The 14,441-nt window shown below is 55.7% G+C and overlaps 1 protein-coding gene across 5 annotated transcripts in view; it reads right to left on the bottom strand.

The window, feature by feature from the left end:
- Window positions 1-792: 792 nt before the first annotated feature.
- TMEM63C (transmembrane protein 63C) overlaps window positions 793-14,441 on the bottom strand; it is a 35,805-nt gene continuing 22,156 nt past the window's right edge. For 3 of the 5 annotated variants that reach the window (XM_054068647.1, XM_054068646.1, XM_054068645.1), the window contains 22 exons: window positions 13,997-14,217; window positions 13,538-13,617; window positions 12,367-12,454; window positions 10,375-10,412; window positions 9,826-9,968; window positions 9,464-9,515; window positions 8,935-9,043; window positions 8,423-8,496; window positions 8,237-8,317; window positions 7,990-8,110; window positions 7,773-7,906; window positions 7,408-7,530; window positions 6,754-6,907; window positions 6,094-6,200; window positions 5,161-5,247; window positions 4,618-4,683; window positions 4,338-4,500; window positions 3,987-4,092; window positions 3,610-3,777; window positions 3,213-3,328; window positions 2,972-3,058; window positions 793-2,891 (listed from right to left, as the gene is read on the bottom strand). In XM_054068647.1, coding sequence (XP_053924622.1) covers window positions 2,679-2,891; window positions 2,972-3,058; window positions 3,213-3,328; window positions 3,610-3,777; window positions 3,987-4,092; window positions 4,338-4,500; window positions 4,618-4,683; window positions 5,161-5,247; window positions 6,094-6,200; window positions 6,754-6,907; window positions 7,408-7,530; window positions 7,773-7,906; window positions 7,990-8,110; window positions 8,237-8,317; window positions 8,423-8,496; window positions 8,935-9,043; window positions 9,464-9,515; window positions 9,826-9,968; window positions 10,375-10,412; window positions 12,367-12,454; window positions 13,538-13,617; window positions 13,997-14,194 — 2,508 coding nt within the window. In that variant the 5' untranslated portion in view covers window positions 14,195-14,217 and the 3' untranslated portion in view covers window positions 793-2,678. Of the gene's footprint in view, window positions 2,892-2,971; window positions 3,073-3,212; window positions 3,329-3,609; window positions 3,778-3,986; window positions 4,093-4,337; window positions 4,501-4,617; window positions 4,684-5,160; window positions 5,248-6,093; window positions 6,201-6,753; window positions 6,908-7,407; window positions 7,531-7,772; window positions 7,907-7,989; window positions 8,111-8,236; window positions 8,318-8,422; window positions 8,497-8,934; window positions 9,044-9,463; window positions 9,516-9,825; window positions 9,969-10,374; window positions 10,413-12,366; window positions 12,455-13,537; window positions 13,618-13,996; window positions 14,218-14,441 lie in introns of all 5 variants that reach the window. The other 2 variants (XM_054068648.1, XM_054068649.1) reach the window with 2 other exon arrangements.

Raw genomic sequence — 14,441 nt, 5'->3', positions numbered from 1 at the left:
TTTCACCCAAAAGGAAGCTCTCCCTGTTCCCCCCACCTCATGCTGCAAGCCAAGCTGGCTGGGCAGGGCTTACCCTATGGGAGCTGTGGAGGGACCTACTGAAACCAGAGGGTTATCATTCAAGTAGAAATATGAAGAGTGTATTTTAGGAGGCAGGAGGGGAGCAAAAAAGAGCTGTTTGCTCAAAACCTAGAGAAAGGCTTCTGAAGTGGTATTCACCCCCTTCCCTTGGACATACTGGTGGGCAATTTAGCTTTGGGAACATCTGCTCCATCCCTAGATGCGATGGGTCTCCCCCACTGCTCCCGTTCCTTGCTGTGGTCCCAGAGGAGTACCTGGCCACCCTCTGTTCCCCCAGGCAGTGTGTACCCCTTTGATGGTGTCCTGAGCCAGCACTGCCTATGTGGTGAGCACTGGGAGAGCATAGGCAGGTAAGGGACATTGCTGTCACAGGACTGTACCATCCGCAGTGTCAGGATGTTGCCAAGGGCCGTGCTAACCTTTCTCAGGGGACACAGTGGGGTGCTCCCCATGCTCTGCACATTTGCTGCTTTGATCCACTCGCTGCGGTTTGCTCTCACGGGGACTGTGATAGGCATTAAGGTAGGGAGGTGTCCCAGTGGTTTCCTCACCACTGAAGCCTCTGCAGGACATCCAAAGCAAGGGGCAAAAGCAGCCTACAGGTGGGGAAAGAGGCTGGGGTACTTTCACAGTCTCCAGCAGTGAGGGTCCCCACTCTCCTGGCACCAGGCAGGACGTGCAGGGGTGATGACACCAGGCAGCAGCTGGGTGAAGTCATTTTATTCAAGGCACGGTCATAGCAATAAATCACGAGAAGGTACAGACCTCTGGCACATTCCTACAGTGGGGCAGCCAAGGGCAATCGGACCAGCAGCCCAAGCTCCCAAGGACATGGTGCCGCTTGCAGGCATTTGCTTCCACCTGGAGAGAGATCACTAGCATCCCCCCGACGCTGGCTGGGGCTGCCTCCAGAGCAGGCAGCGAGGGCAGCAGCGGTGCTGCGGGTGTCCATGAGGGCACCTGAGCAGGGAGCCCCCCAACCCCGGGTGCTTTTTGAGGTCGGGAGGGAGCACCTGAGCTCAAGGCCCCCTGAAGCAACTGTTAAGTATCTACCCTGCTGCAGCCATTGCCCCAGCATGCGGAAGTGTGGCTGGGATGGGGGCCCCAGGGCTGCCAGCTGGCTGACCTGATACCTACTAGCCCCATGGGGGTGTCCCACGGCCCACTTGAGTCCAAAAGAGCGCCACAGCTCACTGCTGGGCTGCCTTTTAGCACTCCTCCCAGCCAGGACTGGCACACCGTGCCCCCACTCCCAGCAGCAGCAGTAATGCTGAGTGGTCCCATGGCCGAGCCTCTGCCTTCACACAGCAGCATTCCCCATGCCAGCAGCCCGGCTGCTGGCAGTTACATCATCATCCCTCCCCTTGCTACATGGCCCCAGGATGGTGACTAGAATTGCTCTCAAGCCAGCAGGAAAATCAGAAATAGGAAAATAGGACCCGAGGTCATAGCAGGGCCAAGTGAGAAGCCAGCACGCCTAGGCAGGCTAACCTGGTGGCACAGGAGCCAAGGATGGCAAAGATCTGTCCTCATCCCCAGGGGCTTCCATGACTGCTGTGGATGAGCTAGAAAACCTGAGGGATGCTGGCACATTTATGCTGACCGCAGCAGGAATTGCACTCAGGAGGCAGTGTGGCTGCTGGGGCAGCATCCCAGGGCTGGATGTGGTGGAACGGGACCTGAGGTCGTGCCAGCCCCTCCCCTCCATTTCTGTTGCAACAGGACAGAGCCATGCAGGGTCTCATGGCCAGCCCCAGGGGAAGTGCAAGCATGAAGAGGATGCTGCCAGATTGGGGTGCAGGGACCAGGATAATGGGGAACTGCCCTCACTACCAGTAACCACACTTATCCCTTAACTTCCGACTCCTCCGGAGGACACAGGCATGATGCAGTAGCAGCAGCAAAGGGATGCGGAGAAGAGTTGGACTTGTGTTATGATGCCTGCCTCGGGGTGGGCTGCTGGTGCCCAGGCAGATCGAGGAGTAGCCCTGGACACCCACCTCCTCCACCAAAGCACGCACGTCTCAGCAGTCCCTGCATTAATGGGCAAAGCATTGGGGGCAGCAGTGGGGATGGCAGGAGTCTGCATGGCTGGCACCGGGGGAGGCAGCCGAATGGGTGCTGCAAGCAGTGAGTGGTCAGGGTAGGAAGCAAGGGTTAGGGGCGGCTGTCCTCTGCCAGTAGGGACCGACAGGACACTGTGGCAGCGGGCACATTTGGCTAAGCTGTTTGAGGTGCTTCCCCCTCACCGAGGGTCCAGGACCTCCCTTTTGCCCCCAAAGCACGGCCTCTCAGAGAGACCCTCTTCCCACACTGTTGCATCTCCTCTTCCCCATGATGCACTGGAAAAGGCAGGGGGGGACAGAGGGGGATGGGGAGGAGGTGGGGGGTGCAGGGCTGAGCAGGTCCAGGCAGCGGGAGCGACCGGCAGAGCCTCCCACCACCTCCCATGCAATAGGGTCTCCCCCTCACATCAGTCCTGTCATCTCCCTGCCCCATGAGCGAGGTGGTCCCCACCAGTGCTGGGAAGGCTCCTTCCTGCCCCCCAGCATGTCCTCCACTCTCAGCATGGCTGGTCCTCGCCCTGGTGGGGATGTTCACTGGTAGCGGGCTTGGCTCTCCATCACGGGGCCACTCCTGTACTCGCCCTCCACTGTCTCAAGCTCTGTCTCAAAGCTCTGCAGCCCCCCGTCCTCCACGTCCTCTGCTGGCTCCAGGTGGTTGCCCATGGTGCCGTAGGACTGGTGCGCCGGAGAGGCCGCTGGTGTCAGGCTCAGCTCAGGCTCCTGCAGAACAGTGGCCACAAAGAGCTGCCCCGGGGGGCGGTAGGGGTTAGAGCCCAGGGTAGAGAGGCAGAGAGGCCATGGCAGGGCTGCTCAGGGCTACTCACGTTGGAGTTGGGGGTGGAGGAGACGCTGCTCCGCTCCACATCATTGAAGGCTCCCTCAGACTGGTCAGACATCTGGGGAGAGGGAGGCTGGGAGGAAACGACTGCTTGGGAGTCCGAAGCCGAAGCCAGGGAGCAAGAGGCAGCCAGGCACCACCTCAGACTCATGGCAAATGCACTCCAGAGAAGTGAAGAGGGCATGCTGTAGGGTGAGGGAACAGGATGGGCAGCTGTCCGCACTCACCTGGTAGCTGGAGGGTTTCCGTGGCTGTAGCTTCTTCAGGCAGAGGCCAAAGAAGGAGAAGATGATGCAGGAGAGGAGGACCACGAAGGTGAACAGGGTGACAGGGCGGGTAGGACCTAGAGCACAGAGACACTGGGGCAGCACATGAACCTCCAATGATCTGCTGCATGTTCAGCTGAGACCCAGGCTGACACTTGCTTTGGGTCTTACAAGCTCTCAATACCCCTGCCAAAACACTAGCTGACATGTCTTTCATCTGCCAGGTCTCCACCACACCTTTCCCCTTCCCACCCTCTGTGCTGTGCCTAACTGAGGGATGACATGGGCAGCTCATCCCCCACTAATCATTAGATGTGACCCTCAGCAGCGGTGGGGGGCAGCCCCGAACTCTCCCTACCGAGGCGCAGGACAGAGAAGAAGAGCAGCCAAAACATGCAGAGGATGGGGGCCACCATGACCTGGCTGATGGCAGCAACATGGAGGCGCTGGTTCAGCTTGGTGGGGATGTACACATAGTAGATGTTGTACCGGTCAACCATGTGCTTGAGCAGCATGTAGAGCAAACCTGGCAGGAAGACAGGGGCTGTTTGTAAGGAGGGCAATGTGGCCAGCCAGGTCACAGGGACAGCAGGGAAGGCCCAGGAGATGATGCTGAAGAGTGCCCTCCTGTACCATGCAGGGATCTTGTGATCCCACACCACTGCTGGTGGCTGGGACAGGCTGTTCTTGGCATGGCTGGGGGCAATGGGACCAAGGTTATGGGATCGTACTCACCAAAGGGGACAATGATGGGGCAGGTGATGCTGTAGGTCATGACGACAGAGAAGATACAGCAGGTCCAGGCGTACTCCAACCCAAACTGAAACTGGTACGCTTGGCTCTGGGGCACAACCATCAGTGTCATCACTGCCTTTGTCATTACAAAGGCTGCCCTTGCCTTTGTACCCTGGCCCACAAAACTCCCTCCTTCTGTTAGTCGCATGGGGCCTGGGCCAGCAGCACCACTTGCACAGTGGCTTGTCCCCACAACCCTCCCCATAGGACTACGACAGTCCGAATTTCCAGCAAGAGCATCCCTGCTGTGCTGGAGGCTGCCGAGACTTGGAGGTGACTAGAGCTGCATACCCGCTTGACATGAAGCCGCTCTGGCTCGGACTTGGCAAAGCAGAGGCGGGCAGTGTAGACAAGGAGGCCTGGGATGCGCAGCAACTCCATTGCTGTCCCAATCAGGCTGGAGGTGACCACGTAGTTGACAAAGAAAGCGCCGTTGTCTGGGAGGAAAACACACCTGCCCCAGAGACATGGAGAGTGAGAGAATGCTCAGGCAGGTGGCTGGTAGAGCTGCTGGGGGCTGGTGTCAGCACTCCCACTTGCCCAGGAGGTTCAGGAGCTTCCTGCTACTCACTGGAACTTGATACTGGCCTCGTCCAAAAAGTGGGTGTCAAACAGCCATCGGAAAAAAAGGTCCAGACTGGAGGGCAGAGAAGAGGAGCAGCTCAGAAAGAGGATCCACAGAGCAATATCGGGTCACTCAGTGAGCATGTACTTTCCTCTGCCTCAGGCAGGACCTACACAGCCAGAGCAGCCCCTTCTGCTTCACAGGACCACCATGGCATGGGTGATTGCACCCATGGCCAGTCAGGATTCCTGAGGCCAGGACTATGCAGATACCTGACCTGGTCCTTTCAAGATCTGCTGAAGGGTTGACCCCAAGCAGGGCCATCTCTGGTAGTCTGGCAAGCTCCACTGCCTCCACAGGGAAGCTTTCTTCCTGTGGGAGCAGCTCAGCACAGCTAAAGAGTAAGTGTTTTCCTCCCCAGAGAGTGCAGTTTCAGCAGACTTAGTTGGCCCTTAGCCCTTTGGGGCTGGCTTGTGGGAGGCGAGGGGCTCGGGTTGCAATCTTGGCTGCTGGGTAGCAGGGAGAGCAGCACAGCAGAGTGGTCCGTACCTGCTCAGCCCCAATGAGGGCAGGATGATGACCATGAACACCAGGAAGAAGAAGCACTTGTGCATGGTGAGCTGATTTTCACTTGACCTGGGGAGAGAATACCATTACACTTTTCTGAGGCAGGGCAGCTGGTGGGGAGAGGGGCTGGGCTTGGCTTGCTCCTCGCCAGGGAGCAGCTCCTAGCCCCAGGTAGCCACGTGCATTTGATCTGTACATCTACAGGGGCATTGCAAAGCCTCTCCCAGGCCAGGGTTGTGTGTGGAATCATCAACAGGAAATCTGCTGTAGTGAATGCTCTTGTCCTCCCAGCCTCTCATCTCCTTCATCTCTGCCCTCTCATACCATCCCTGCTGGCAGAGACACCCAAAAAGAAGCAGCTGAGAGTCTTAACAAAAGGTTCAGAAGAACCCGTTTCCACCAGGAGAAGGAAGGGAAGTGGTGACAAAGCTCCTGCAAAGACTCAACAGACCAGGCACAGGGGGTGGGACCAGTGGCTGGTCAAGATGGAGAGAGCACGTTGTAGGAACCTGGCAGTCTCCCAGGAGACTCTGAGCATCCTGAATTCATATCACGACTTGGAGGGCTGGGAGTATGGCTGGGACACGCCTCTTGAGTCAGGACCATGGCCCTGCTGTTGCCAGCCCATCACACCGTCCCTTTCACAAACTTCTCTAAACCCATCTCAAAACCACCTCCACCTGCCTTTGCCAACAGCCTGGAAGTTGGCAAAGTGTTCAGGGCTATGACAAGGAAATGGCTCCTTTGGGCATGGACTTTCCATGGCAGGCAACATTCATAGGGCTTTGTGGGAGTCTGCCACTCTGCTGCCTGCCTGACTGCACGTCATATCCTATGAGTTCTACAGAGGTTCCTCTCACCTACCATAGGCCCGGGAGAGCCCTGGGGGGTCAGCCCTGTTACCAGCTCTGTTACCTTGTCCAGTGTGACTCCAAGAATGCTGAGTAGTAGACGAGGAAGGGCAGGAAGACAGAGAAGGCCCAGAGCAGCAGCGTGGGGAAAAACTGGGTGATGATGGGGTTCTGCAGGGGGAGATATACGAGACACTGCCTCAGGAGTGTGCCAGAGCCCAGCCATGCTGTAGGCAGTTCCTTGGGCCTCCTGGTGCAGCAGGCAAGCTAGGGAAAACCATCCCCAAGCAGGAGCATTTGTTTCAGGAGATAAGAGCTTGAGGCCAGCCAAAGGCACCACAGACATGTTCTGAGACCCACTGCCTCCCAAAGGCTCACAGGTCAATGAGCTGAAAGGAGAAGTCCTGCTGGCAGCTCCTAACATCTCCTGGAGCTCTTCCCATCCCTCTCCTCTTGCAGTATGCCAGCCTGCCTCCCCTCATGGACACCAGCACCAGAGCTCAGGTTTGCACAGATGCCCCAGGGCTCTGCCACTGGAAACACAAGAAGTGGATAGGGGATGGATGGAAATCAGAGACACAACTATTCCTTGCATCTCATGAACCCTCTTCCCAGTGATGGGTCACCTTCTTGAGCCAATGTAGAGCCAATGCCCTTCCCTAGCATGGATAAGCCTGGAAATGCAGACCCTTTGGGAAAGCTGGCATTCAGCCCTAGGAACTACCTTGAGGTTCTCCACAGGCTGTGTGACGTTGAACATGTCCATAGTGTTGACGATGATGGCTGGTGTGGTAAGGAAGAAGAGAAGGACGAAGAGGCAGATATTAAGGAGGATGAATCGCGCCCACCAGGATGTGCCACGGACTGATAAATTCTCCCTGTAAGAGCAAAGTGTGACTTGGACATGGTGTAAAGGAAAAGCAACGTGTTTCAGGCTTTCCAGCATGGCTCTCCAAGACTCTGCCTCCCACTACCCACACCAACCATCCCAGCAGCAACTGCTCTGAGCTCACCCTTTCCCCAGCCCTGAGCTACTGCACTGACACCTGCAGAGCCTCCAAGAACAGAGAATGGCTGCAGGGAGTATCTGTGCCACCAGGAGGCTTTGGAGTCAGGCTGGAGAAATCAAAGCATGGCAATTACCCCAAAGATCACCCAGCTGAGCTTGCCAACTGTGAGGTAATCACCTCAATAATGCCTGCTGACTTCTGCTATGGCCACAGAAGGGATTGTCAGCCCGTCACCAAGGGTAAGTGCCCTACAGATTAAGGGCACAGGTTCCCTACCGCTCCATGGGCACCCTATAGCTATGGGCATGGGTTCCCCCTGGCTGCTCTCGCCCATCCCTCCCTCCCTCCCTTCCACCACAGGGGTTCACCAGATGATATCGCTGGGTGCAGGGGCATAGCAAACGCCCCAGTGGTGTGACTTAACCACGGTGGTGACAGAGGACTGCTGGGGGTGCTTGCGGCAGCGGATGTGGCTGTAGTCCTTCAAAATCCTGCAGGAGGAGGGAGCCAGGGGTCAGGTCCAGACCAAGGGCTTAGGACCCACACCGCTCTTATTGTGAGAGCCTTCTTGCAGCCCCAACAGAGATGCCATCTCTGCAGATGGCAGAGGCATGGAAGAGAGATCCATCGCCTGGCTTTGGGTGGGGAAGCTGGCAAGGTGCCCCAGTTCCCCAGCAGCAGCGGCCACCAGACTGGGGGACATCCCCGTGCCCATTGCATGAGGAGCACTCACACAGCCGTCATCCGCTCATCCTGAAAGGTGACGAAGGCCATGTCGAGCCGCTTCAGCGTGATGCGGTTGCGCTCAGCATTGAACTCGTCCGTAAGCTTCTCCTCCAGCTCCCCGTAGTACTGCTCGGCATCCACCTGAGGGAGCAGCCAGGGCTCTGCCGCTAGCCGGGCTGCAGCTGCGAGATGTGTTGCCTGCAGCCCTGCCCGCACCCACCTACCTGCTCAAAGCCACAGAAACGGCAGCAGAAGATCCGGGCGCAAGGGTGAGTTTTGATCATGATCTTCCCCTCTTTCTGTGCCTTGGTGGTGAAGTAAAGTCGCCCTTTCATTGCCTTGCGCCTGCGGAAAGTCAATAAGGACAAGGGTCTTTCGCAAAGCAGCACACAGACAGACTTGGTCCTTTGATACGGTGGGCAGGACTGGGACACCCACCTGCACAGGCAGTGGGAACCTGCACGCACTCACCTCGCCGCATCCAGCTTCATCAGCTTGCGCACATCGAAGCAGAACTGGACATTGGTGACAGTGCAGCTGGGATAAGCCTCGCTGTGGGCACAGGGACAGAATGGTACTGGAAGCCAGCGGGCAGGGACAACTCCTGCCACCTGTCTGCCAGCTGCCCTGGCAAAGCTGCGGCATGCTGCTACTCACTGGAAATGCTTGATGATAAGGGAAGGGTCTGTGATCTCCTTGGGGATGTGGGTAACCATCAGTGTCCGGGCAACCTGGAGAAGGAAAAGGGGCAGTGGGGGTGGGTGGGCAGGAGTCTGCGGGCCACCTCACTGCAACCCTACTTGCCCAGCTGCCAGGAAGGCAGAGGTGAGCTGTGGCACCAACAGCCACCCCAGATGCTGGTCAGCACAGATATCCTCAATGCCCACTCCCAGACCCCAGGGGCACAGCTGGCTGCTGCCACCTTCCAGAAAAACAAACACAAGAAAGCTTCTATCTCCAGAGACATGGCAATAAGAGAGAAAGATTTGCCTCCAGGCTGCCCAGCTTTCTCCAGAAGCTGGAGAAAACCAGCCTTATTTTTCCCTGCCTGCCCAGTCCCAGGCTGTTTCTAAAGGTCTCCCTACCTACTGGGACCATCCTTTCTGCAAAGCACAAAGTTGTCCATTAGTGCTGAACAAGGCAGTGCTGAAGGAGAGGTAGTTGCTCACCTTCTCGTTCTCTCTGTATTCAAGGTGGACAGAGTGGTGAGCCATGCACAGGACAGTGAGGATGAAATAGATGAGGGCGAAGATGCTGTGCAGCCACAGGAGACGGTCCCTGAAGGAGATGAAGAGGGGATCAGCAGGCGCTGTGGCAGGTGTGTGGTACATGCACCAACGTGGTGCTCAGCACCTCACCCACAGCTGCCCCACCACCCAATGGGACCTCCTTGAGCTGGCTGCTGGAACACCCTCACCAAGGACAACAAGGGCACCGTCCAGGGTGTTGGCAGAAATAAGGTCACCCATCATCCCTGAGAGCACTTCTGCAACGAGCAGCACCACGTGCTGGTGACCACGGTGGTGCTTGTGTGCGGTGCAGACAGACACAGGGGGTAATGTGAGTGGCATGCTGCTCACGTGGACCTGTCCTTGTCCCCAGCATGAGACTGTGGTGACCACTGTGCCTGGGCACTCCCTGCAGTCCCCACCACAGTGGCAGCATCCACAGCCCCTCTCCAGATGTGGAACCACGTACTGTGTTGGGATGTTGGCGATAGTTGTCCGGCCAAAGTGGGTGGGATTGTGTCCTGCAGGGGAAGAGGGTAAGTGGAAAGTTACAGGAACCCAGTGCACTCTGTGTCCATGCTCCCATGGTTAGTGGCTCTGGTCTTTGCTCCCTCCTTTTCCATCTCTCAGGTCCCCACCAAGCCCTTGCTGCCCTGACACTCCTTGCCTTTCCTGTTCCTCTGTCCCACAGCCCATGGTGGGTTTCTGCTCACATGGGAGCTTCTAACAGAGGGGTCCTTCTGCCCTCCAAGCCCAGGGCATGGTGCTTGCCTTGAAACTGGGGAAGCTTTCCAAGCTCCTACGCCAACCTGTGACTGAGGAAGCACCTACCTAGGAGGTCCCCCGAGAAGTTGACGGGCAGGATAACAGCCACAGAGAGCACACAGACCAGCGTAAGCAGGACCAGGAGGTGCCGCTGGAAGGAGAGGTAGGTGGTGGCGTCGATCCCACACTTGCTCTGAATCTCCTCATCCCTGAGAGAGAGACACGTAGGGGTGAGTGCTGGTGGTGCCGTCCCATCACCTCCAACCCTGGGGACGCTGGCTGCTCCAGCCTCACACAACCCACACCAACTCCTGGTATCCTGCCTGTAGCACAAGGGATTTGGGCACAGGGACACAAGCAGCCCTCAGGCTGACATCCCATTACAGGACCAGCTCCTACCAGAAAAGTTTGAAGCCCTTTCCTTGTGGATAGAAGCCAGGGGCCAGGATGAAATGCAGAAGTGAGCCCTCTGCTCTCTCTCCCAGGGGGAAGTTTTAGGAGGGCTCTCTTCTCCTAGTGGACCCAGCAGCTTTGTGTGATGAGTGACCACCTGCAGGCACCCATTCCCCAGGGACAGGCAGCAGCGGGACACAGATGCTGAGAGCACACACTTACTTCATCTGGTAGATAGAAATGAGCCAGGAGCAGAATCCCTGGAAGAAAAGAGAGTCAGGGTAAGCTGGGGGCAACTACCCCCACCTCCCCAAAGAGAAGCTGGGGCACAGCAGGTGCTGGGGATGTATGTGGAGGTGGTGTGGTGCATGGGTCCAGGCAGCTGAGCAAATGGAGGCAGCCCCCCGTTTGCATGCCTGGGATGCCCAGCCCAGTGGCTTGTCTGCAGCAGTGGCCAAATGCATCTGCTTCAGAAACACGGAACATTTTTGTAACATAGGCTCCCAGCTTCCAGCAGGTCCCTCCTCTGTGCCTTCCCTGAAAGTACTTAACAGGCAATGTGCTTTTTTTGACCACTGTTGAGCACTGAGCCAGCACTGCCATAAGGCGATATTGGACAACGCCAAGATCTTGTGTAATAGTTCATTTTCTGTCACTGCACATGCAATATTAGAATTTTTCTCCCCTAGCCATTGTTACAATTTTGCCAGTGCTGCAGTTCATGCAAGTTCAAGGTCCCGTTGCAGTACTCCCTGTCATGACCATACTGAATAATACTAAGCTACTGCACCGCTGCTCTTTGCCCCCTTTCCAAAGGGTTTATGCTGACCTTGGACATCAGGGACTGCAGGCAAGAATCCTGTAAGATTCCCTTACAGGACTGACTCTCCTCCTGTGTCTCACCCTGGCATTCTGCTCTGGAGGACCTCCTGGGCTATAATTTCTTGGGTTTTCCAGAAACCCTAATGAAAATACAGCATTTATGAGCCGATTCTCAGCTCTCTAGGATGCCCACCTGCAGGAAGGAGGTGCATGGACATTTGTCTTGGGGTGAGTGTGAAGTCTCATGCCTGCTCATGGGAATTTGTGAGGGTAATGGGAATTCATTAGGCTGCTTTTATTGCAACCTCATCCCCTATGCAACTGCTGGATGGATACACTGATGCTTCCCTCCAGAGGACTCCCAGGCAGGAATTTGGTGGAGCTTCTCCTCACTGGATACAGGCATCAAAATTTTATCTAGCTCTCCTGACACATTCTCACCTCTTCCAGCAAGCATTTCTATCTCCAATATCTAGCAGCCCTACAAACCCTGTGGCAGGTTTCCTGTTCCTCACACGTGAAGAAAAATATAGTACTTGCTTCTATGTTCTCTACAAATTTCTCCTCAAACTCCTCTTCCCCTCTCTTTTGTGTATTTTACATTTAACCTGGCAGAGTTCAGATTTTCCTCATTTGGGAACAGCTTGACTTTTAAAAGGATGTCTTCTGACTTCTAATATTTTCCCTTAATCTATTCTTTAGCCATGTTGGTGTTCCCTGCGGTCCTTCTCACTTACATATTCTTTGATGAGCAATATTCATTTGCCCAGAGCATCCAGTACTGAGCCTTTAAACAGGCTTCCTGCCACCTGCAAAGATTTTGCTTCTTTACCTTTCCTGCCTATTTTTTTTTAATAGGTGCTGTTATTTTTTCAGTCACACCAGTGACTGACTTTTGAGCTTTTATTGCCAAAAAGGGGAAAGAAACAGACAGCAAAATGTGTCGGTCCATGCTTGTTCCCAGCAAAGCCCAGTTTGTGCCTGATGCCATAGAGAGAAATAAAAGATTACTTTAAAGCCCCTACTGCCCACCACACTGGCAGAGATGGAGGTGTGATCCCGGCAACTGCTCTCCCAGGGCCAGAAACAACCCAGTGAGCACCCAGAGCAAGGCTCTGGCCATACATCTGACTAGTTTCCTGCAGCCAGCAGGGATGGCCATGCAGCCAGGAGATGCTCACTCTGGTGAGAGCATGCCCTTCAACCGGCCACTCAGGACAGATGCCTCAAACCAAGCTAGGACAAAGAAATCCTCTAGCTTTACCACTAATACCTTGCTGCTAAAGGGTGTCAAGCAGGAAACCCCACTTTGGAGGGTTTATTTTCTCCCATTTAATTTCTGACACGGACTTGTGGTGAAGAGCAACCGCTGCCACAGCTGCCAGCACTCACCACATCCTTGTTGTCGGCATCCAGGGGGCTGCTCTCTGACGGAGACTTCTCCTTCTCACTCTGCTCTCCATAGAAAAGCGATGTCAAACTGCAAGCAGGGGAGAAGTGGAGGGGTGAGGCAGCAGAAAAACAGCAGATGAGAGAGGATGCGCACCCTCAGAGAAGCTTCTCCTATGACAGCAGCCTGGGAAATGCCTCCTCCCTCCCTGCAATCCACTCTAGGGTTGGACCAGCAGCTACTGCTGGGCTCAGGGCGGGGGCTGCATCTCGCTACCTCCACACCGATGAGTCCCCACAGCTTCTCTGTGGCTCTGGCCCACTGCAGGGTGGCGGGTGGAGGATGACAGCCTGCTGAACGAGATTTTTGTATTCTGTAGGTTTCAGCCCTCAAATGACATTATAGTAATGTAATCCGTGCTTGAATTTTAAGTCTTGATTGCCCTTTTGATCTCCTTGGTGAAGGGAAACATTGCCTGTCCATTGCCAGACTCAGTTGCAGAGCCTGAGCCCAAGAGGAGCTGGAGAGCAGAGAAGGCAGGAGAGGAGCTTTTACAGCATTTGCTCCTGCATGTTGCCCAGACTTTCAGAGACCCCCTTCTATGTGCACCTCTCTGAGCAAAGAAAGATGCTCTGCTGCTTGAGGCAAGCTGTGCTCTGGCATCCAGGCAGTTATGGGCAGCATAGCCTGCCTGGAAATCTGATCTGGGCTCTGCTTTCACTGTGACACCAGTATATTTTGTACAATTCTGCATCAGCCAAGCTGCTTTGGTGGCAAGAGCAAAAGTGTTACAGCTGCGTGTCTCCCTTTGCCACTAGCCAGCCTCGCTCATTCCAAGAGAGTGGTGGGGGACAAGCAGTGGCTCAGTCCCCACCCAAATGCAGCTCTTGAGCCTCTGTTCTTCCCAAGACAATGCTCTCCCAGGCATCGAGAGCACCATCATCAGACAGTGACTGCAAAATAGAATCAAAGCTGCCTCAGGCTTTCCCGCTCCCTGCAGCAGGTGGTGCCTGTGCCCTCATAGGCAAGGGCAACCAGACCATTCCTAGTGGAAAGGAGGAACAGGAGCACTTGCTGTGCTTCTCCATGGGCCACCTCACAGCACCAGCCCTCCTGCCAACCCTCTTGAGAAGGGTGGAACCATCACCCAGAGTGGCCTTGCATCTTGCTCACCTATCATTGTCCATCAGCAATGCCAGGCGCCCATAGTCCCAAGCTGCTTTCCGAAGGCAGGAGAAGATCAGGAGGAGAAGCTAGAAGAGGGAAGAGGAGAGGTGAAGAGTTTTGCTGCAGGGTCTAACCCCATAGGGTCTCCTTACTTCTCTCTGTTTTCCCACTCATGAGCCCAAGCTCATGCAAAATTCTTGCCTCAAGTTAAACTGCTCCTGCTCTCTAATCTTACTGCTGCTGCTGAGCAACCCAAGTGCCACCTGCTACCCATCATGATGTGGGCAAAGCTCTTGGTCCCCTGCACTCACTCCAATTCCCGCCAACAGCCGGGCACATCAGTGTGCAGGCTACACACTGTGTATCAGCACAAATGTAACACACCTACCTGTGCTCACAACCAGTCTGACACCTCAGCCAGAGGCTGTGATGCCCATCAACATGACACCCTCCTGGCCCACTCACCAGCCAGAGGATGAAGTTCATGGCAAGCACGGTGGGCACACCACCAAATGGTAGTCCTTCCAGGACGGTGCTGCGGGAGTGGGCACTGAAGCATTGCTCTTCTGTGCTGTTCACCAGGGCATCCAGAAAGCTGAGCATGTCCAGTGATGTGGGGCCAGCACCATCTGGTGCTGGCTCCACCGAGTACACGCTCTCCATCAGTGCCGTCCCAGGGCCTCACCCTGCAACACAAGGGCAGAGGGGGATATGGAGTGGCTTTTGCTTGACGAAGGGCCATGGCTTCTCCAATAAGGTCTGAGAGGCCCAGTAAGGGCAGGGAGGGTAGAGGGCTGGCTGGTGACCTTGGAGCTTCCTCAGTCCTGGTCTCTTCCAGGGATGCAGGGCAGGGGTCTTGCTGAAGAAATCTCATAGCTACCTCATACCCCTTCCCCACCCCAATAAACCC

This window comes from Cuculus canorus, chromosome 5, assembly GCF_017976375.1.
Source record: "Cuculus canorus isolate bCucCan1 chromosome 5, bCucCan1.pri, whole genome shotgun sequence".
Lineage (NCBI taxonomy): Eukaryota > Metazoa > Chordata > Aves > Cuculiformes > Cuculidae > Cuculus > Cuculus canorus.
The sequence above is the reverse complement of the archived record's forward strand: the minus strand, read 5'-3'. Positions and strand labels throughout refer to the sequence as shown.